The sequence below is a fragment of the Oncorhynchus masou genome, unplaced genomic scaffold, assembly GCF_036934945.1.
Source record: "Oncorhynchus masou masou isolate Uvic2021 unplaced genomic scaffold, UVic_Omas_1.1 unplaced_scaffold_1413, whole genome shotgun sequence".
NCBI lineage: Eukaryota > Metazoa > Chordata > Actinopteri > Salmoniformes > Salmonidae > Oncorhynchus > Oncorhynchus masou.
Genome location: NW_027004073.1, coordinates 64,215 through 87,735, shown reverse-complemented (window position 1 = coordinate 87,735; position 23,521 = coordinate 64,215). Strand labels below are relative to the sequence as shown.

Here is a 23,521-nt window from a genome sequence, read left to right as displayed (position 1 = left end):
ATTGCCACCTGCTGGTCTAAATAATTTAGAGCATGCATATTATTGTAGAGGATGTCCCACGCCCCATAGCGTGCCCAGCATTTTTTGTCTTCTACCAAACCAATCAGGTGGAAACTATAAGCTTGCTATGTGTTTTTGTTTGTCACATGAAATCAAATGAGTACAAAGCAGGACTCAAATATAAATGTTTTATTTAAAAAAACATGAGCTGAATATGGAGTCCGTTTCCATGTATACACACGGTTATTAAATGGTAATTTTCTACCTCTGTGTTTCCTGTCTGCGTGTGTCATTCCTCAAAGACTACAGAATATTGAGTGCTGTTTCCACGTGATGCATTTGCTCCATTGTTTCCATCACTGGTCCTCTGATGATATGTATCTAACAGAGTGGCTTTACTAGTCTGGTCACATCTAACAGAGTGGCTTTAAGGGAATAGTCTGGTCACATCTAACAGAGTGACTTTAATAGTCTGGTCACATCTAACAGAGTGGCTTTAATAGTCTGGTCACATCTAACAGAGTGACTTTAAGGGAATAGTCTGGTCACATCTAACAGAGTGACTTTAATAGTCTGGTCACATCTAACAGAGTGGCTTTAATAGTCTGGTCACATCTAACAGAGTGACTTTTCACATGAATTAAGCCACACAAAAAAAGTGCAGAGAACTCAGAATTCTCTGCGATTTCGGTAAACTAATGACAACACCACATATATATATTGCTCCATTACATTGACACTAAAAGCTCCCAAAGCCTCAAACAGAGAGAGAAAATAAAAGTTGATCAACTCAACAAACCGTCAATAATGTCAACCTGTGCATGAGAGGAAGCCACGGCTGCCAAGTGGCATAACGCCAACATTTCTGCATAACGAAGGCTCTTTCATAGTAAAGTGCAACTGGATGGGCCTCCTGAGTGGCACAGCGGTCTAAGGCGCTGATTAGGGCTAGAAGCATTAGTACAGATCCGGGTTCAATCCGGGCTGTGTCGCAGCCGGCCCGAGACCGTGAGACCCATGAGGTGGTGCACAATTGGCCCAGTATCGTCCGGGTTAGGGGAAGATTTGGCTGGCTGGGATGTCCTTGTCCCATTACGCTCTATTGACTCCTTGTGGCCGCCGAGGCGTATGCATGCTGGCTTCGTTGCCAGCTGTACTGCGTTTCCTCCGACACATTGGTGCGGTTGGCTTCTAAGTTAAAGTATGTGTCAAGAAGGAGTGCGGCTTGGCGGGTCGTGTTTGGGAGGACGCATGGCTTTCGACCTTCGCCTCTCTCTTTACACAGGAGTTGCAGTGATGGGACAAGTCTGTAACTACCAATTCGAAATAAAATAGGAAAAGGGATCATTTAAAAAAACTGGAACTGAATTATTTCGTAATAATGAATTTGTCACGCCTGACCTTAGTTATCTGACCTTTATTATTTTGGTTAGGTCAGGGTGTGACTAGGGTGGGTATGTTTGGTTTGTTTTGTCTTGCCTTGTCTAGGGGTTTTGTATTTCTAGAGATTTTGAATGTCTCGGTGGATTGTATGTCTATGGTGGCCTGAATTGGTTCCCAATCAGAGGCAGCTGTTTATCTTTGTCTCTGATTGGTGACCATATTTAGGTAGCCATTTTGCCTAGGGTTTTTGTGTGTTCTTGTTCTATGTTTAGTTACCTGTCTGCACTACGCATATTAGCTTCACGGTTCGTTTTGTTGTTTTTAATATAAGAAGAATGTATGCTTACCACGCTGCGCCTTGGTCTCCTCCTTACGACGGCCGTTACAGAAGAACCCACCATAAAAGGACCAAGCAGCGTGTTCAGGAGGAGCAGTCAGAATGGTCATGGGAGGAAATACTGGATGGAGCAGGACCCTGGACGCAGCCGGGGGAGTATCGCCTTTCCAAGGAGGAGATAGAGGCAGCGAAAGCGGAACGGCGATACTACGAGGAGAAATACCGGAGAATGGAGGCATGGCGACGATATGAGGGTACACGGCTGGCACAGTGTATCCTGTGCCTGCTCCCCGCACTCGCCCTGAGGTGCGTGTCTCCAGCCCGGTACCACCTGCTCGGCACCACGCACCAGGCCTCCAGTGCGCCTCAACAGTCCAGTAAGTCCTGTGTCTCCTTCCCACACTCGCCCTGAGGTGCATGTCTCCAGCCCGGTACCACCTGCCCGGTACCACGCACCAGGCCTACAGTGCGCCTCAACAGTCCAGTAAGTCCTGTCCTTCCCACACTCGCCCTGAGGTGCATGTCTCCAGCCCGGTACCACCTGCTCGGTACCACGCACCAGGCCTACAGTGCGCCTCAGCAGTCCAGAGTGTCCGCGACAGTACCCAGTCCAGAGCGTCAGGCGACAGTACCCAGTCCAGAGCGTCCGGCGACAGTACCCAGTCCAGAGCGTCCGGCGACAGTACCCAGTCCAGAGCGTCAGGCGACAGTACCCAGTCCAGAGCGTCCGGCTACAGTACCCAGTCCAGAGCGTCCGGCGCAGTACCCAGTCCAGAGCGTCCGGCGACAGTACCCAGTCCAGAGCGTCCGGCGACAGTACCCAGTCCAGACTGCGTCCGGCGACAGTACCCAGTCCAGAGCGTCCGGCGACAGTACCCAGTCCAGAGCGTCCGGCGACAGTACCCAGTCCAGAGCGTCTGGTGACTGTACCCAGTCCAGAGCGTCCGCGACAGTACCCAGTCCAGAGCGTCTGGTGACTGTACCCAGTCCAGAGCGTCCGCGACAGTACCCAGTCCAGAGCGTCCGGCGACAGTACCCAGTCCAGAGCGTCCGGCGACAGTACCCAGTCCAGAGCGTCAGGCGACAGTACCCAGTCCAGAGTGTCCGTACCCAGTCCAGAGCGTCAGGCGACAGTACCCAGTCCAGAGCGTCCGGTGACTGTACCCAGTCCAGAGCGTCCGGCTGTACCCAGTCCAGACTGTACCCAGTCCAGAGCGTCTGGTGACAGTACCCAGTCCAGAGCGTCTGGTGACAGTACCCAGTCCAGAGCGTCTGGTGACTGTCCACCCAGTCCAGAGCGTCCGGCGAGTATCCAGAGCGTCCGGCTTTCCAGCCCAGCCCCTCGCCTTTAGCTGATGTGGAAAACAGTAAGCCGGTTTTAAATTCTCAAAAAGTCACAGAAGGTGAGGTCTTATCTGCACTATCTGCTAAAGATTCTATGAAATCATTAGGCGCTGACAATCTGGATCCATATTTACTCAAGTGTGCGGCACCAATTATTTCTGGTGTAGTAAAGCATATTTTTAATCAAACATTAGTCGTAGAAAAGATTCCTAAATCTTGGAAAACAGCTTTTGTTTCACCACTCTCAAAGGGGGAGGTGATGGTCGTGAGTTGGATAATTATTGGCCCATCTCTAAGCTCTCCTGTTTGGCTAAAATTCTATAGTCACTGGTGAATAGGCAACTACAATCATTTTTAACTGTTAACAATACTCTTTCTAGTAATCTATCTGGCTTTAGACCTAAACACAGTACTCTTACGGCCACTGTACGTGTTGTAAATGATATTGCTAATTCCCTAGATAATAAAAAGTGCTGTGCCGCCTTGTTCATAGATTTATCTAAAGCTTTTGACACTGTGGACCATGCGATACTTTTGGGTAAGCTGTCGTCAATAGGACTGGGACTGGATGCCTGTCGTTGGTTTCATGACTATCTAAAGGATAGAAGTCATGCTGTTAGAGTCGACGGCATCCAGTCAGAGCCATTGGAGTTGGTTAAAGGGGTTCCACAAGGTTCTATTCTTGGTCCATTACTGTTCACTCTCTACATAAACAATATCAGTGATGAGATAAGAAAGTGTCAAATTCATTTATATGCTGATGACACTGTCATGTAGTCTTTCGCTTCAACGGCTGACCTAGCATTATCACTATTGGAGACAGATTTTAAGATATTACAAGGGACTTTAATACAGCTAAAACTTGTTTTAAATGCAAAGAAAACATATTTTATGATTTTTAATAGGTTTAAAAAGTTTGTTGAAAATACACTTGCACTTACGAGCATAGGTGGTTCTCGAATTAATCAAGCCTCTACATATACATACTTAGGGATATGGTTGGATGATAAACTATCTATTAAAATGCATATTGACCAACTTTGTAAACGGCTAAAAATCAAGCTCGTCTTCCTCTATAGAAACAGGACATGTTTGTCCTCTACAAATAGAAGACAAATTGTGCAAGCTACTTTTATGTCTGTTATAGATTATGGGGCTATTATTTTGCATGCTGCGGCATCAACACTTGAAAATCACTGGATGCTACTTATCATTGCGCACTTAGGTTTATAACGGGTGCTAGCTACAGAACTCACCACTGTGATTTATATCATAATGTGGGTTGGACTTCGCTGTCCGTGAGACGAGAACAACATGCTCTCGTGTTTGTCTATAAAGCACTTCTGAATAAACCACCTCCTTATTTATTATCAGTCATCAATATTAGAATTATAAATCCTAAAACTAGGTCTCAAACATGGATTACACTCGAGGCCCATGCTATTTCCACAGAGTTGGGTATGGCTGCCTTTTCCTGTTACGCTCCTTGCCTGTGGAATAGTCTGCAGACTAAAACTTCAACTTGAGACTCTTGTCCCCCTGTCGCTCATTTTAAATATTTATTGGAGCATTTTTATTGTTGTTTTGCTTGTAACTGTTTTGGGTAATGTTATTGTGCTGTTAGGGGAATAACCTGTTTGTAGAATTACCTGTTAGGGGAATAACCTGTTAGTTGGAATAACCTGTTAGGGGACTAACCTGTTAGTAGAATAACCTGTTAGTGGAATAACCTGTTAGTGGAATAACCTGTTAGGGAACTAACCTGTTAGTGGAATAACCTGTGAGGGGAATAACCTGTTAGTGGAATAACCTGTTAGTAGAATAACCTGTTAGGGGAATAACCTGTTAGGGGAATAACCTGTTAGTGGAATAACCTGTTAGTAGAATAACCTGTTAGTAGAATAACCTGTTAGTAGAATAACCTGTTAGTAGAATAACCTGTTAGTGGAATAACCTGTTAGTGGAATAACCTGTGAGGTGAATAACCTGTTAGGGGAATAACCTGTTAGTGGAATAACCTGTTAGTAGAATAACCTGTTAGGGGAATAACCTGTTAGGGGAATAACCTGTGAGGTGAATAACCTGTTAGGGGAATAACATGTTAGGGGAATAACCTGTGAGGTGAATAACCTGTGAGGGGACTAACCTGTTAGTAGAATAACCTGTTAGTAGAATAACCTGTTAGGGGACTAACCTGTTAGTAGAATAACCTGTTACGGGAATAACCTATGAGGGGAATAACCTGTGAGGGGACTAACCTGTTAGTAGAATAACATGTTAGGGGAATAACCTGTTACGGGAATAACCTATGAGGGGAATAACCTGTGTGTAAATTAAATGTGTTGCTGTATTTTTTTTGTGTTGTCTGTGATCGTTTTGTTTGTCTTGTGTAGTTTCTTAATCGTTGTACCTAAACTGTATGTGTAAACATGTATAAGCAGGGCCCAGCTGTAAAAAAGACCTTGGTCTCAGGTTGTGTTCCTTGTTGAAATAAAGGTATAAAAATACAATTAATTGTTTTTAATATATATTTTTTTATTGGAGTGACGGCATACGCCACCATACTTCTCTTTGTATGTCGCAATATAATATTACTATTTAGTAAAAATAAACAAAAAAATAAACACATTTTTTTATTCTCTCAACTGCCTTATCCACTCCAGTCAGCAGATGGCGATGTGTGTATTTCAGGTGAAGCTACCATCGTGACGTATAATCTAGTGGACAGGACGCGTCTTCAACAACAACAACAGCTAGTCATCCACCTCGGTAGCTTGCTAGCTAACAGCTGAAACACAACATTTCTTGAGCCACTGTGTTTGAAACACAAGTCTGTCGTATAGCTGGTTGCCGCATTTATTTTAATTTTGCGCTGCTAGTAGTCAGCTAGCTGACTGATTAAATCAGAAGTAGCACTTGGCTAATCATTAATGCTAACCAGCTAACGTTAGCTAGCTAACATCCTTGACCATGAGTTCACTAAGCTACTCTCCTGCTGAGGAAGAGGCGGTCTGCTGGACGGAGAAAGACGCTCTCGTGAAAGAGGGAGAGAAGGATGAGGCTGTTACAGTTAAACAAGAAGAGAAAGACGTTACAGTGAAAGAAGAGGAAGAAGCTTTCAGAGTGAAGGAGGAGCAGCAGGCTGCAGTGTTTGGAGTGAAAGAGGAGGAGGGGGAGTTGACGGTCACAGTGGAAGAAGTGTTTAGAGTTAAGAAAGAAGGGGAGATTACTGTCACATGGGATGAGGAAGTGGGAGAATTAGAGAAGAATGGAAATCCGATTAACATCAGTAAGTACCATCTTACCAATAGGGCCACAAATTCTGTAGTTGTTGAACTAATCTCTGATTTCATGTGATTCTACACTTGACTATGTTGTTTTGTATTGTAGGAATTGTTAAAGGTACAAAGAATGGGGTCAACCAACCAAACGCTAATGAATTAAAAGTCTTCCCATTATATTACCTACACATACACAATTCATAAAATCAATATCAACAATCCGTCCCCCATTCCTGTAAAAAAAGTGTCTAGAGAGGACAACCCCATAGTTCTAGTCAACTATATGGTTTCCAACAGAGGGCATTTGTATAAATATTTCTACAGTGACTAATGAAAGTCTGCAATTTGCTGCCCTATATTGACTAAATGTAACGAATGGGAAATGGCAAGCTCGTTTGCTGTGGTGCGCGCTAATAGCGTTTCAATCGGTGACGTCACTTGCTCTGAGACCTTGAAGGAGTGGTTCCCCTTGCTCTGCAAGGGCCGCGGCTTTTGTGGAGCGATGGGTAACGATGCTTCGTGGGTAACTGTTGTTGCTGTGTGCAGAGGGTCCCTGGTGGGGACGGACCAAAGTTATTCTGTTACATAAACATGATTGACATGTTCCACTATTGTTGTGTCCTGCTAGGCACAAGAGGTGTTGTCATGACAGCCGTGTTGGTTACCACGTTGTTACAATTGCCCCCAACGCAGTGTTAACATTGTACTAAGTCAAGCAGCCAAATTATGAAAACAACTAGTGATTTTAACTTTAGAATAGTATAAATTATACACGAATGATCATATACTAACTTTAACTAGCCTTGGGGTCGTGTAGAATCGTAACAATTAAACGATCATATAATAATGTTAACCAGCCTTGGGGTCCTGTAGCAGCCAAACAAGTTGATCGATCATATACTCACTCTAACCAGCCTTGGGGTCCTGTAGAAGCCAGACAAGTTAAACGATCATATAATAACGCTAACCAGCCTTGGGGTCATGTAGAAGCCAAACAAGTTGAATGATCATATAATAACATTAACCAGCCTTGGGGTCATGTAGAAGCCAGACGAGTTAAATGATCATATAATAACATTAACCAGCCTTGGGGTCCTGTAGCAGCCAAACAAGTTGAACGATCATATACCAACTTTAACCAGCCTTGGGGTCCTGTAGAAGTCAGACAAGTTGAACGATCATATACTCACTCTAACCATCCTTGGGATCATGTAGAAGCCAGACAAGTTAAATGATCATATAATAACATTAACCAGCCTTGGGGTCCTGTAGAAGCCAGACAAGTTAAATGATCATATAATAACATTAACCAGCCTTGGGGTCCTGTAGAAGCCAGACAAGTTAAATGATCATATAATAACATTAACCAGCCTTGGGGTCCTGTAGAAGCCAGACAAGTTAAATGATCATATAATAACATTAACTAGCCTTGGGGTCGTGTAGAATCGTAACAATTAAACGATCATATAATAACGTTAACCAGCCTTGGGGTCCTGTAGCAGCCAAACAAGTTGATCGATCATATACTCACTCTAACCAGCCTTGGGGTCATGTAGAAGCCAAACAAGTTGAATGATCATATAATAACGCTAACCAGCCTTGGGGTCATGTAGAAGCCAAACAAGTTGAATGATCATATAATAACATTAACCAGCCTTGGGGTCATGTAGAAGCCAGACGAGTTAAATGATCATATAATAACATTAACCAGCCTTGGGGTCCTGTAGAAGCCAGACAAGTTAAATGATCATATAATAACATTAACCAGCCTTGGGGTCCTGTAGCAGCCAAACAAGTTGAACGATCATATACCAACTTTAACCAGCCTTGGGGTCCTGTAGAAGTCAGACAAGTTGAACGATCATATACTCACTCTAACCAGCCTTGGGATCATGTAGAAGCCAGACAAGTTAAATGATCATATAATAACATTAACCAGCCTTGGGGTCCTGTAGAAGCCAGACAAGTTAAATGATCATATAATAACATTAACCAGCCTTGGGGTCCTGTAGAAGCCAGACAAGTTAAATGATCATATAATAACATTAACCAGCCTTGGGGTCCTGTAGAAGCCAGACAAGTTAAATGATCATATAATAACATTAACCAGCCTTGGGGTTGTGTAGAATCCAAACAAGTTCTAAACAGATATGGGCACCGTGATGGCCGTCAGACAGATGTTTTTGAGAGGATCTGAATGGCAATGCAAAAACAGGGCTGTTACTGTAAATATTGGCTACGTACATTTCTAGCAAAATCATTACATATGTCTATGATAATTCATAAACATGAATGGTTTTGACGTAAATGTATTTAGTTAAACATGTTTGGTGTTACATTTGACCCCCACAGCGACTGTTACAATTGGCCCTGGCACAGGGGTGTGGGGGCAAATGAAAAGTCCAGACTTCTCGGACTGATATCAATATTGTGATCTGACTGTTTTATGCACAAACCTATAAATGGTAGGAATGTTTATGAGACAGATGTACGTTTGTTATATAAAACAATGACTTGCCCTCGTTCAAGTGTTTCTGAGAAATTGAGTAAAAGACACCAAAAAAAAGTACAATTGCCTGTTATCTCTCCTACTCATTAAAATCGTGTTTTAATGAAAACATGTAGGTAAACTTTTAAAAATGTTTTATAAATGCAGTAAGGCACTCAAACCTGTGGATTATGGTGAATAACACACTAACAACAGCCCTTGTGTTATTCATGATAATTCCCAAATTCACCTGCATTATTGTGTAAATTAAATAACATGAGGCAAGCTTTATATTATATATATATATATATATATATATTATTTAAATTTTTATTTTTTTTTATCCAGATCAAAATTATCCTTCCTCATCTTGATTCTGTCCTCTTCATCATTTGAAAAGAAAGTGAAAGGCAACATTCCAACCACATGTCCTGAATCAGACAGTTGGTGGTAATAATAAAGGCTGTTATTTATTTAAAAAATATATATATATTTCACCTTTATTTAACCAGGTATATATAACACACAGAACACATAGAACACACAGAACACATAGAACACACAGAACACATAGAACACATAGAACACACACAACACATAGAACACACACAACACATACAACACACAGAACACATAGAACACACACAACACATAGAACACACACAACACATAGAACACACACAACACACAGAACACACAGAACACACAGAACACATAGAACACACAGAACACATAGAACACACAGAACACACACAACACACAACACACAGAACACACACAACACATAGAACACACACAACACATAGAACACACAGAACACACAGAACACACAGAACACACAGAACACACAGAACACACAGAACACACACAACACACAGAACACATAGAACACACAGAACACATAGAACACACACAACACATAGAACACACAGAACACATAGAACACATAGAACACACAGAACACATAGAACACATAGAACACACAGAACACACAGAACACATAGAACACACAGAACACATAGAACACACAGAACACACAGAACACACAGAACACACAGAACACACACAACACACACAACACACAGAACACACACAACACACAGAACACACAGAACACACAGAACACACAGAACACACAGAACACACACAACACACACAACACACACAGAACACACAGAACACACACAACACACACAACACACACAACACACAGAACACAAACAACACATAGAACACACACAACACATAGAACACATTTTTTCCCCCATCTTTATTTAACCAGGGAGGCCAGTTGAGAACAAATTCTCATTTACAACTGCGACCTCGCCAAGATAAAGCAAAGCAGTGCGACACAAACAACAACACAGAGTTACACATGGAATAAACAAACATACAGTCAATAATACAGTAGAAAAAGTCTATATACAGTGTGTGCAAATGAGTTAGGATAAGGGAGGTAAGGCAATAAATAGGTCATTGTGGCGAAATAATTACAATATAGCAATTAAACACTGGAATGGTAGATGTGCAGAAGATGAGTGTGCAAGTAGAGATACTGGGGTGCAAAGGAGCAAAATAAATCAAATAAATAACAGTATGGGGATGAGGTAGTTGGATGGGCTATTTACAGATGGGCTACGTACAGGTGCAGTGATCTGTGAGCTTCTCTGACAGCTGGTGCTTAAAGCTAGTGAGGGAGATATGAGTCTCCAGCTTCAGTGATTTTTGCAGTTCGTTCCAGTCATTGGCAGCAGAGAACTGGAAGGAAAGGCGGCAAAAATAGGAACTGGCTTTGGGGATGACCAGTGAAATCTACCTGCTGGAACGCATGCTATGGGTAGGTGTTGCTATGGTGACCAGTGAAATCTAACTGCTGGAGCGCATGCTATGGGTAGGTGTTGCTATGGTGACCAGTGAAATCTACCTGCTGGAGCGCATGCTATGGGTAGGTGTTGCTATGGTGACCAGTGAAATCTACCTGCTGGAGCGCATGCTATGGGTAGGTGTTGCTAGTGAAATCTAACTGCTGGAGCGCATGCTGGGTAAATCTATGGTGACCAGTGAAATCTACCTGCTGGAGCGCATGCTACGGGTGGTGTAGGTGCTGGAGCGCATGCTATGGGTAGGTGTTGCTACCAGTGAAATCTAACTGCTGGAGCGCATGCTATGGGTGACCAGTGAAATCTACCTGCTGGAGCGCATGCTATGGGTAGGTGTTGCTATGGTGACCAGTGAAATCTACTCTGCTGGAGCGCATGCTATGGGTAGGTGTTGCTATGGTGACCAGTGAAATCTAACTGCTGGAGCGCATGCTATGGGTAGGTGTTGCTATGGTGACCAGTGAAATCTACCTGCTGGAGCGCATGCTATGGGTAGGTGTTGCTATGGTGTTCAGTGAAATCTACCTGCTGGAGCGCATGCTACGGGTAGGTGTTGCTATGGTGACCAGGGAAATCTACCTGCTGGAGCGCGTGCTATGGGTAGGTGTTGCATGCTACCTGCTGGAGCGCGTGCAATGGATGGGTGTTGCTATGGTGACCAGTGAAATCTACCTGCTGGAGCGCGTGCTATGGGTAGGTGTTGCTATGGTGACCAGTGAAATCTACCTGCTGGAGCGCGTGCAATGGATGGGTGTTGCGGTGACCAGTGAAATCTACCTGCTGGATGTGGGTAGGTGTTGCTATGGTGACCAGTGAAACCTATCTGCCTGCTATGGGTAGGTGTTGCTATGGTGACCAGTGAAATCTACCTGCTGGAGCGCGTGCTATGGGTAGGTGTTGCTATGGTGACCAGTGAAATCTACCTGCTGGAGCGCACAGGTACAGCCACACATACAATTATCAGTAAGGTCCCTCAGTCGAACAGTGAATTTCAAACATAGATTCATCCACAAAGATCCGGGAGGTTTTCCAATTCATCACAAAGAAGGTAGATGGGTAAAAAAATAATAAAAGCAGACATTGAATATCCCTTTGAGCCTGGTGACGTTATTAATTACACTTTGGATGGTGTATCAATACACCCAGTCACTACAAAAGTACAGGGGTCCTTCTTAACTTGGTTTCCGGAGAGGAAGGAATTTCACCACGGATTTCATCAGGGATTTCACCACAAGGCCAATTTTATTTTATGTATTTTATTTCACCTTTATTTAACCAGGTAGGCCAGTTGAGAACAAGTTCTCATTTACATGAGGGGTTGCCGCCCCACACATTGTTTTGCATATTATTTTGGCATTAATATGTGTCCCATATCAGTTTGCAAACAATGTAAAAAAAAAATATATATACAGTGCCTTGCGAAAGTATTCGGCCCCCTTGAACTTTGCGACCTTTTTCCACATTTCAGGCTTCAGACATAAAGATATAAAACTGTATTTTTTTGTGAAGAATCAACAAGAGGGACACAATCATGAAGTGGAACGACATTTATTGGATATTTCAAACTTTTTTAACAAATCAAAAACTGAAAAATTGGGCGTGCAAAATTATTCAGCCCCCTTAAATGAATACTTTGTAGCGCCACCTTTTGCTGTGATTACAGCTGTAAGTCGCTTGGGGTATGTCTCTATCAGTTTTGCACATCGAGAGACTGAGATTTTTTCCCATTCCTCCTTGCAAAACAGCTCGAGCTCAGGGAGGTTGGATGGAGAGCATTTGTGAACAGCAGTTTTCAGTTCTTTCCACAGATTCTCGATTGGATTCAGGTCTGGACTTTGACTTGGCCATTCTAACACCTGGATATGTTTATTTTTGAACCATTACATTGTAGATTTTGCTTTATGTTTTGGATCTTTGTCTTGTTGGAAGACTAATCTCCGTCCCAGTCTCAGGTCTTTTGCAGACTCCATCAGGTTTTCTTCCAGAATGGTCCTGTATTTGGCTCCATCCATCCCATCAATTTTAACCATCTTCCCTGTCCCTGCTGAAGAAAAGCAGGCCCAAACCATGATGCTGCCACCACCATGTTTGACAGTGGGGATGGTGTGTTGTGGTTGATGAGCTGTGTTGCTTTTACGCAATTTTTATAAAATATATCACCAGCCACTTTAAACAATGCTACCTAATATAATGTTTACATACCCTACATTATTCATCTCATATGTATACGTATATACTGTACTCTATATCATCCACTGCATCTTTATGTAATACATGTATCACTAGCCACTTTAACTATGCCACTTTGTTTACATACTCATCTCATATGTATATACTGTACTCGATACCATCTACTGTATCTTGCCTATGCTGCTCTGTACCATCACTCATTCATATATCTTTATGTACATATTCTTTATCCCCTTACACTTGTGTATAAGACAGTAGTTTTGGAATTGTTAGTTAGATTACTTGTTGGTTATTACTGCATTGTCGGAACTAGAAGCACAAGCATTTCGCTACACTCGCACTAACATCTGTTAACCATGTGTATGTGACAAATAAAATTTGATTTGATTTCTCTGTTATCATCTATGCATAGTCACTTTGATAACTCTAACTACATGTACATATTACCTCAATTACCTCGACACCGGTGCCCCCGCACGTTGACTCTGTACCGGTACCCCATGTATATAGCCCCGCTATTATTAATTTATTGCTGCTCTTTAATAACTTGTTACTTCTATTTCTTATTCTTATTTCTTCTTATTATTTTTAACTGAATTGTTGGTTAGGGGCTTGTAAGTAAGCATTTCATTGTAAGGTCTACACCTGTTGCATTCAGTGCATGTGACAAATAACATTTGATTTGTTGTGCACAAATTTGTTTACAGGCCTATGCCCTGTGAAAGCCATAGATTAGGGCATATGCCCTGTGAAAGCCATAAAGCCATAGATTAGGGCATATGCCCTGTGAAAGCCATAGATCAGGGCCTAATTAATTTATTTCAATTGACTGATTTCCTTATATGAACTGTTTTTGCATGTTGCGTTTAAATACAACATGCAAATATAAAAATACACGTTCTTCTCAACTGCGTTACCCACTCCAGTCAGCTGATGGCGATGTGTCTTTCAGGCGATGCTTTCAGTGTGACGCGTAATCTAGTGGACGGGACGCTTCCTCGATAACAACAGCTAGTTATCCACCTCGTTATCTTGCTAGCCAAAATACCCGAAACAGTCAAGCTCTTTAGACACTTTCGGTGCATCAAGCAGTCTGCGTTGAATACACTTCTGTCGTATCTAGTTGCCCCATTTAATTTAATATTTACGTTGTTAGCTGGCTGGTTAAGTTAGGCTAATCGCTCATGCGAACTAGTTACGTTAGCCAGCTAACATCTCCGATCATGAGCTCCCTAAGCTACTCTCCTCCTGCAAAAGGAGAGGAGGTCCGCTGGACGGAGAAAGGCATGTGGCTGAACATTGTCGTGAAAGAGGAGAAGGAAGAGGAGGATGTCACAGTAAAAGTAGAGGGTGAGGCTGTTACAGTGAAAGAAGAAGAGAAAGACGTTTCAGTGAAAGAAGAGGAAGACTCGTTCAGAGTGAAAGAGGAGGAGGATGTTACAGTAAAAGAAGAGGAGGAAGAGAAAGAGGAGGATGCTGTTTTTGGAGGAATGAACGAGGGAGAGATAAATGGCACATCGAAAGAGGAAGAGGAGACGGGAGAGGTGATTAACGCCAGTGAGTAGTACTATCTTAGAAACGGGAAAAACTCTGCAGTTGTTGAACTAATGTGTGGTTTTCAAGAGGCGTTCGTTCTATTGACGTTTTATACTTGAACATGTTGTTCTTTACTGTAGGAATAGTTAAAGCTACAGTGTAAGGTATGTATACCATTAAAGAGCGGGCCACCAACAAAACGTTAACGATGGATCCAATGCATTAAAAGTGCAGCAGTAAATAATAATAGCAGGACGAAATACTAGGCTATATACAGGGTGTACCAGTACAGAGTCAATGGGGGTACCAGTACAGAGTCAATATACAGGGGTACCAGTACAGAGTCAATATACAGGGGGTACCAGTACAGAGTCAATGTGGAGGCTGGCACAGGGGTACCAGTACAGAGTCAATGTGGAGGCTATATACAGGGGTTACCAGTACAGAGTCAATGTGGAGGCTATATACAGGGGATACCAGTACAGAGTCAATGTGGAGGCTATATACAGGGGTACCGACAGAGTCAATGTGGAGGCTGTATACAGGGGGTACCAGAACAGAGTCAGTGTGGAGGCTATGTAGAGTACAGAGTCAATGTGGAGGCTATATAGTAGTAGTAGTAGGGGTTCAGTAGACAATAGTAGTTCGTATACTAGGGGTGAGCGGTTGTAGTTGTGGTAGCAGTAGTAGTAGTGGCTGCAGTAGTAGTATTAGCGGTGGTAGCGGCTGTAGTTGTGGTACGGTAGTAGTAGTGGCTGCAGTAGTAGCTTTACTGTAGGACTACTAAGGTACCAGTAAGGTCTACACCTATTGTATTTACCGTATGTAACAATTAACATTTTATTTGAGCAGCAGTAGGATATACCAGTAGTAGTAGCAGAAGCGTAGTAGTAGTAGTAGCCAGTAGCAGTAGTGGTACGGTAAGTTGTGGTAGCGGTAGCGTAGTGGTGGTAGTGGTACGTATGCTGATGGTAGCTGTAGTAAGTAGTAGTAGCTGCAGTAGTAGTAATTAGCTGCAGTTGTAGTGGTGGTAGTAGTAGCTGTGGTAGCGGTAGTGATAGTAGTAGTAGCTGCAGTAGTAGTGGTGGTAGTAGTAGCTGTGGTAACTGTAGTTGAGCAGTACTGGTAGTGGTAGTGGTAGCATTTAGTGGTAGTAGTAGCTGTAGTGGTAGTAGTAGCTGTAGTAGCGGTAGTCGTTAGCTGCAGTAGTAGTGGTAGCAGGTAGTAGTAGTAGCTGCAGTAGTAGACAATTAGCAGTAGTTAGTGAGCAGGTAGTAGTGGTAGTGGTAGTCATAGTAGCTAGTAGTAGTGGTAGTAGTAGTAGCTGCAGTAGTTGTGGTAGTAGTAGTAGCTGCAGTAGTTGTGGTAGCAGTAGTAGTAGCTGCAGTAGTTGCGTAGTAGTAGCTGCAGTAGTAGTGGTAGCTGCAGTAGTTGTGGTAGTAGTAGTAGCTGCAGTAGTAGTAGTAGCTGCAGTAGTAGTAGCTGTAGTAGTAGCTGTGGTAGAGTAGCTGTAGTAGTGGTAGTAGTAGCTGTGGTAGCGGTAGTGGTAGTAGCTGCAGTAGTAGTGGTAGCAGTAGTAGTAGTAGTAGTAGTAGTAGCTGTAGTAGTGGTAGTAGTAGCTGTGGTAGCTGTAGTAGTGGTAGTCGTAGTAGCTGCAGTAGTAGTGGTAGTAATAGTAGTAGTAGCTGCAGTAGTAGCAAGTAGTAGTGGTAGTAGTAGTGTGGTAGCAAGTAGTCGTAGTAGTCGGCTGCAGTAGTAGTAGTAGTAGCTGTGGTAGCTAGTATAGTGTAGTAGCTGCAGTTGTAGTAGTAGTAGTAGCTGCAAGTAGTGGTAGTAGTAGCGGTAGTAGTCAGCTGTGGTAGTATGTAGTAGCAGTAGTTGGTAGTAGCTGCAGTAGTAAGCTAGTGGTAGTAGTAGCTGTGGTAGTAGTGGTAGTAGTAGCAGTAGTGGTAGTCGTAGTAGTAGTAGCTGCAGTAGTGGTAGTAGTAGTAGCAGTAGTAGTGGTAGTAGTAGCTGTGGTAGCTGTAGCAGTAGTAGTCGTAGTAGCTGCAGTAGTACTGGTAGTAGTAGCTGCAGTAGTAGTGGTAGTAGTAGCTGTGGTAGCGGTAGTAGTCGTAGCTGCAGTAGTAGTGGTAGCAGTAGTTGGGGTAGCGTTAGTAGTCGTAGCAGTAGTGGTAGCAGTACTAGTCGTAGCTGTAGCTGTAGTAGTTGTGGTAGCAGTAGTATTGTTAGCAGTAGCTAGCTGTAGTAGTGTTAGCAGTAGTTGTGGTAGCGGTAGTAGTGTTAGCAGTAGTTGTGGTAGCGGTAGTGGTAGTGCGAAAGCAGTAGTAGTGGTAGCGAAGCAGTAGTAGTGGTAGAAGCAGTTAGCGGTGGTAGAGGTAATAGTGATAGCAGTGGTAGTGGTGGTAGCAGCAGTAGTTGGAGTGGTAGTAGCAGTAGTAGTAGTAGTAGTAGCTGCAGTAATGTTAGTAGCAGTAGCAATAGAAGTGGCAGTAGTAGTATTAGTACCAGTAGCAATAATGATAGTAGCAGTAGCAATAGAAGTGACAGTAGTAGTATTAGTAGCAGTAATAGTAGCAATAGAAGTGGTAGTAGTAGTAGCAGTAATGATAGTAGCAGTAGTTAGTAGTAGTAGTAGTAGTAGTAGCAATAATGGTAGTAGCAATAGAAGTGGCAGTAGTAGTATTAGTAGTAGTAGCAGTAATGGTAGTAGCAATAGCGAGTAGTAGCATTTGTAGTAGTAGCAGTAATGGTAGTATCAGTAGCAATAGTAGTAGTAGGTATTTGTATAGTAGCAGCAGTAAGGGTAGTAATAGTAATAGAAGTGGCAGTAATAGTAGTAATAGCAGCAGTAATGGTAGTATCAGTTAGCAGTAGTAGTAACAGTAATGGTAGTAAGTAGTATCAGTAGCAGTAGTAGTATCAGTAGCAGTAGTAGTAGTAGTAGCACTAGTAGTTGCGTAGTAGCAGCAGTAATGGAAGCAGTAGCTGTAGTAGCAGTAGTAGTAGTAGCTGTAGTAGCTGCAGTAGCTGTGGTAGCAGTAGTAGTAGTAGCAGCAGTAATGGTAGCGGTAGTAGTAGTAGCTGTAGTAGTAGTAGCTGCAGTAGCTATGGTAGCGGTAGTAGTCGTAGTGTTAGCGGTAGTAGTGTTAGCGGTAGTTGTGGTAGCGGTAGTAGTGTTAGTAGTAGTTGTGGTATCGGTAGTAGTGTTAGCAGTAGTTATGGTAGCAGTAGCTGCAGTAGTAGTAGCAGTGGTACTGGAAGCAGTAGTTGTGGTAGCTGTAGTAGTAGTGGTAGTAGTGGTAGTGCGAAGCAGTAGTGGTAGTAGCAGTAGCAGTAGTATAGTTGTAGTAGCAGTAGTAGTGGTAGAAGCAGTAGTAGTGGTAGCAGTGGTAGCAAGCAGTAGTTGTAGTAGTGGTAGTAGTAGCTGCAGTAGTAGTGGTAGTAGTAGCTGTGTGGCAGTAGTAACTGCAGTAGTAGTGGTAGCAGTAGTTGTGGTAGCGGTAGTAGCGTAGTAGTGGTAGTAGTAGCAGCTGTAGTAGTGGTAGTCGTAGTAGCTGCAGTAGTAGTGGTAGTAGCAGCTGTGGTAGCGTAGTAGCGTAGCTGCAGTAGTAGTAGCAGTAGTAGTGGTAGTAGTAGCTGTGGTAGCTGTAGTAGTGGTAGTAGTAGCAGTAGTAGCTGCAGTAGTAGTGGTAGTAGTAGCTGTGTAGCTGTAGTAGTGGTAGTAGTAGCTGCAGTAGTAGTGGTAGTAGTAGCTGCAGTAGTAGTGGTAGTAGTAGCGTAGTAGTCGTAGCTGCAGTAGTAGTGGTAGCAGTAGTAGTAGCTGCAGTAGTAGTAGTAGCAGTGGTAGTAGTAGCTGTGGTAGCGGTAGTAGTAGCAGTAGTGGTAGTCGTAGTAGTAGTAGCTGCAGTAGTGGTAGTAGTAGTAGCTGCAGTAGTAGTGGTAGTAGTAGCTGTGGTAGCTGTAGTAGTGGTAGTCGTAGTAGCAGTAGTAAGTAGTAGCTGCAGTAGTAGTGGTAGTAGTAGCTGTGGTAGCGGTAGTAGTAATAGCAGTAGTAGTTGAGTAGTAGTGGTAGCAGTATTTGGGGTAGCAGTAGTCGTAGCACATAATGGTATGGTTAGCAGATGTTAATGTGGCAGTAGTAGCAGTAGTAACGGTAGTAGCAGTAATGTTAGTAGCAGTAGCAATATAAGTGGCAGTAGTAGTAGCAGTAATGGTAGTAGCAGTAGCAATAGAAGTAGTAGCGATAGTAGTAGTAGTAGTAGCACTAGTGGTTGGGTAGTATTAGTAAAAGTGATAGTAGTAGAAAACCCTAGCACTAGTAGTTGAGTAGTAGTTGTAGCAGTAGTAGTAGCACTAGTAGTTGGGTAGTAGCAGTAGTAGCACTTGTTGTTTTAGTAGTAGTAGTAGCAGTAGTAGTAATAGCACTAGTTGTTGAGTAGTAGTAGTAGTTGTGGTAGTAGTAGCAGTAGTAGTAATAGCACTAGTTGTTGAGTAGTAGTAGTAGTTGTGGTAGTAGTAGTAGCAGTACTAGTAGTTGAGTAGTAGTAGTAGTGGTAGCAGTAATAGCAGCAATAATGGTAGTAGCGGTAGTAGCAGCAGCAGCAATAGAAGTGGCAGTAGTAGCACTAGTAGTAGCAGCAGTAATGTTAGTAGCAGTAGAGATAGAAGTGGCAGTAGTATTAGCAGTGGTAGTAGTAGTAGTGGTAGTAGTAGTAGCGGTGGTGGTAGCAGTAGTAAAATGCATCTTTGTAAAACACAAGTGTTTTCTATTAAACCCTAATAACTCCACTTCTCTTCTCTTAATCAATTTGAAACTTGATCCATTGAAGTGTTTTGAATTGTTAGGAGTCCACAAGGGAGGATATTTAATGCTTCCATGCAACGGTCTCTTTCTGCCTGTTTACAAGTATCCTGTTACATTGCTGCTTATATTTATTATGACGGAATATGGAAATGTTCTGAAAATCTTATCTCAAATGTTCTGACCTTCAGGTTATTGAGGATCTCGTCTGGATTAAACCTCAAAGACAGTAGGATTATAAATATCTGGTCACTTTCCCCAATTTTCCAAGATGCCCAGAATCATTAGCGAATAAGCAGGAAATCCGGAATCCTCCAAACCAGGATTTCTGAAAAGCCTGGGAATTCTAGGAAATCAAACCTAATAGGAAGACAGTTTTGTCATGTAGAGGTATCATTCAGGTCTCTGTTTAATTACGCGCTCTGTATTTTATTGAGGGATCTAGTCTGGATTTAACCTAATAGGAAGACAGTTTTGTCATGTAGAGGTATCATTCAGGTCTCTGTTTAACTACGCGCTCTGTATTTTATTGAGGGATCTAGTCTGGATTTAACCTCATGGGAAGACAGTTTTGTCATGTAGAGGTATCATTCAGGTCTCTGTTTAACTACGCGCTCTGTATTTTATTGAGGGGTCTAGTCTGGATTTAACCTCATGGGAAGACAGTTATGTCATGTAGAGGTATCATTCAGGTCTCTGTTTAGTATTTAACTAAATGCTCTGTCTTTGGCAGGAGAGAGATCAGACTCTCACTCTGACAGCGGGAAGAGTCCTTCAGGGGAACCAGACCCAGAGATGCCCAAACCAGCAAGACAACATCACTGTTCCCACTGTGGAAAGAGTTTTACCTGGTTAGGGTACCTAAAACAGCATGAGAGAACACACACAGGAGAAAAGCCTTTCCAATGTTCCCAGTGTGAAAAGAGTTTTACCGTGTTAGTCAACCTGAAAAGGCATGAGAAACTACACTCTGGAGAAAAGCCATTCCAATGTTCCCAGTGTGGAAAAAGTTTTACCCGGTTAGGACACTTAAAAGAGCATGAGAGGACACACACAGGAGAAAAGCCGTACCACTGCTCCCAATGTGAAAAGAGATTTTCACGATCAGGGGATCTAAAAAGTCACGAGAGGACACACACAGGAGAAAAGCCTTACCAATGTTCTCAGTGTGAGAAGAGTTTCACCCAGGTAGGGAATCTGAAAATACATAATAGAATACACTCCGGAGAGAAGCCTTACCATTGCTCCCATTGTGGAAAGCGTTTTACCTGGTTAGGGAGTCTGAATTCGCATGAGTGGACACACAGAGGAGAGATGCCTTACCACTGCTCCCAATGTGAAAAGCGTTTTAGCCAGTTGGAGCACCTGAAATCACATGAAAGAACACATTCAGGAGAGAAGCCTTTCCACTGCTCTCATTGTGGAAAAACATTTTCCCAGTCAGAGGACCTGAAATCCCATGAGAGAATAGAGAGGCTGTGTTCTAACTTATGTTTTTGACTGGAAATGTGTGTGTTTTTAAATCATATTGTTTATAAGAAACCTGACTCACAAATATCAATTATATTGTTTACCTGAAACCTGACTGACATATTGTTTATATGAAACCAAAATAGGCCTCCTCTTGTTTTTTTTTCATCCCGAGACATGATCGATGAAAAATATCTCTTAAGTCTGGGTAGGCTGGGTGGGAGGTAACCCAATGGGTATGTCTGGGTAGCCTTTTGACCTTTTATTAAAACAGGTTTGGCTTCATTGGTGAATAGATGATTGTAGATGCAAGGATGGTTTTCCTAGGTTATCGAAAGGAAACTAAAACAGTCAAACAAGGCATATCTACATGGGCATTACATTACATGAAATACACTTCAACAAAGTTCCAAATCTATATATATATATACACAATATGAATCAACACTTGGTAAGGTTTCTAGCAGTAAACGGGCTTTGAATATTATGTAGACCTCGTAATCAGAGGTGATTAAAAACAATACTAAAGAGTTACACTACATGACCAAAAGTATGTGGACACCTGTTGTCAAACATCTCATTCCAAAATCATATGGAGTTGGCTGCTTTCCACTAGATGTTGGAACATTGCTGCTATAACAGCCTCCACTCTTCTGGGAAGGCTTTCCACTAGATGTTGGAATATTGCTGCTATAACAGCCTCCACTCTTCTGGGAAGGCTTTCCACAAGATGTTGGAACATTGCTGCTATAACAGCCTCCACTCTTCTGGGAAGGATTTCCACTAGATGTTGGAACATTGCTGCTATAACAGCCTCCACTCTTCTGGGAATGCTTTCCACTAGATGTAGGAACATTGCTCCAGGGACTTGCTTCCATTCAGCCACAAGAACATTAGTGAGGTCGGACACTGATGTTGGTCGATTGGGCCTGCCTCGCAGTCTGCGTTTTCAATTTATCCCAACAGTGTCCGATGGGGTTGAGGTCAGGGCTCTGTGCAGGCCAGTCTGCATTTTCAATTTATCCCAACGGTGTTCGATGGGGTTGAGGTCAGGGCTCTGTGCAGGCCAGTCAAGTTTTCAATTTATCCCAATGGATGGAAGCATAGAATCATCTAGAAAGTCATTGTAGGCTGTAGCATTAAGATTTCCCTTCACTGGAACTAAGGGGCATAACCCGAACCATGAAAACAACCCCACACCATTATTCCTCCTCCACCAAACTTTGGCTCCGTGCATTGGGACAGGTAGCGTTCTCCTGGCATCCACCAAACCCAGACTCATCCGTCGGACTGCCAGATGGTGAAGCGGGATTCATCACTCCAGAGAATGTGTTTCCACTGCTCCAGTCAAGTTTCCTATGCATCCTATGACGGTGCCACATTGAAAGTCACTGCGCTCTTCAGTAAGGCCAATGTTTGTCTATGGAGATTGCAAGGCTGTGTGCTTGATTTTTATACACCTGTCAACAATGGGTGTGGCTGAAATAAACAAATCCACCAATTTGAAGGTGTGTCCACATATATTTAAAAAAGTATAGTGTACCTTGGCCACCACTCTCATGTGATACTCTCAGTCAATAACACATCTCTAGGGTTCCATGCTGGTCCATAGTCACAGTCATTAACACATCTCTAGGGTTCCATACTGGTCCATGTGAGAATGCTGTTCATCGACTACAGCTCGGCATTTAACACCATAGTACCCTCCAAGCTCGTCATCAAACTCGAGACCCTGGGTCTCGACCTCGCCCTGTGCAACTGGGTACTGAACTTCCTGACGGGCCGCCCCCAGGTGGTGAGGGTAGGCAACAACATCTCCACCTCGCTGATCCTCAACACTGGGGCCCCACAAGGGTGTGTTCTGAGCCCTCTCCTGTACTCCCTGTTCACCCACGACTGCGTGGCCACACACGCCTCCAACTCAATCATCAAGTTTGCGGACGACACAACAGTGGTAGGCTTGATTACCAACAACGACAAGACGGCCTACAGGGAGGAGGTGAGGTACCTCGGAGTGTGATGTCAGGAAAATAACCTCCACTCAACGTCAACAAAACTAAGGAGATGATTGTGGACTTCAGGAAACAGCAGAGGGAACACCCCCCTATCCACATTGATGGAACAGTAGTGGAGAGGGTAGTAAGTTTTAAGTTCCTCGGCATACACATCACAGACAAACTGAATTGGTCCACCCACACAGACAGCATCGTGAAGAAGGCGCAGCAGCGCCTCTTCAACCTCAGGAGGCTGAAGAAATTCGGCTTGTCACCAAAAGCACTCACAAACTTCTACAGATGCACAATCGAGAGCATCCTGGCGGGCTGTATCACCGCCTGGTACGGCAACTGCTCCGCCCACAACCGTAAGGCTCTCCAGAGGGTAGTGAGGTTTGCACAACGCATCACCGGGGGCAAACTACCTGCCCTCCAGGACACCTACACCACCCGATGTTACAGGAAGGCCATAAAGTTCATCAAGGACAACAACCACCAGAGCCACTGCCTGTTCACCCCGCTATCATCCAGAAGGCGAGGTCAGTACAGGTGCATCAAAGCTGGGACCGAGAGACTGAAAAACAGCTTCTATCTCAAGGCCATCAGACTGTTAAACAGCAACAACTAACATTGAGTGGCTGCTGCCAACACACTGACTCAACTCCAGCCACGTTAATAATGGTAATTGATGGGAAATTATGTAAAATATATCACTAGCCACTTTAAACAATGCTACTTAATATGTTTACATACCCTACATTATTCATCTCATATGTATACATATATACTGTACTCTATATCATCTACCACATCT

At 43.2% G+C, this 23,521-nt stretch overlaps 1 protein-coding gene across 1 annotated transcript; it reads left to right on the top strand.

The window, feature by feature from the left end:
* Window positions 1-13,890: 13,890 nt before the first annotated feature.
* On the top strand, window positions 13,891-20,785 carry LOC135530750 (zinc finger protein 239-like). Its single transcript, XM_064958949.1, has 2 exons — window positions 13,891-14,460; window positions 19,977-20,785. Exons 1-2 carry the CDS (start codon window positions 14,088-14,090, stop codon window positions 20,741-20,743), a joined length of 1,140 nt encoding a protein of 379 aa, XP_064815021.1. The 5' UTR covers window positions 13,891-14,087; the 3' UTR covers window positions 20,744-20,785.
* The last annotated feature ends 2,736 nt before the right edge of the window (window positions 20,786-23,521 follow it).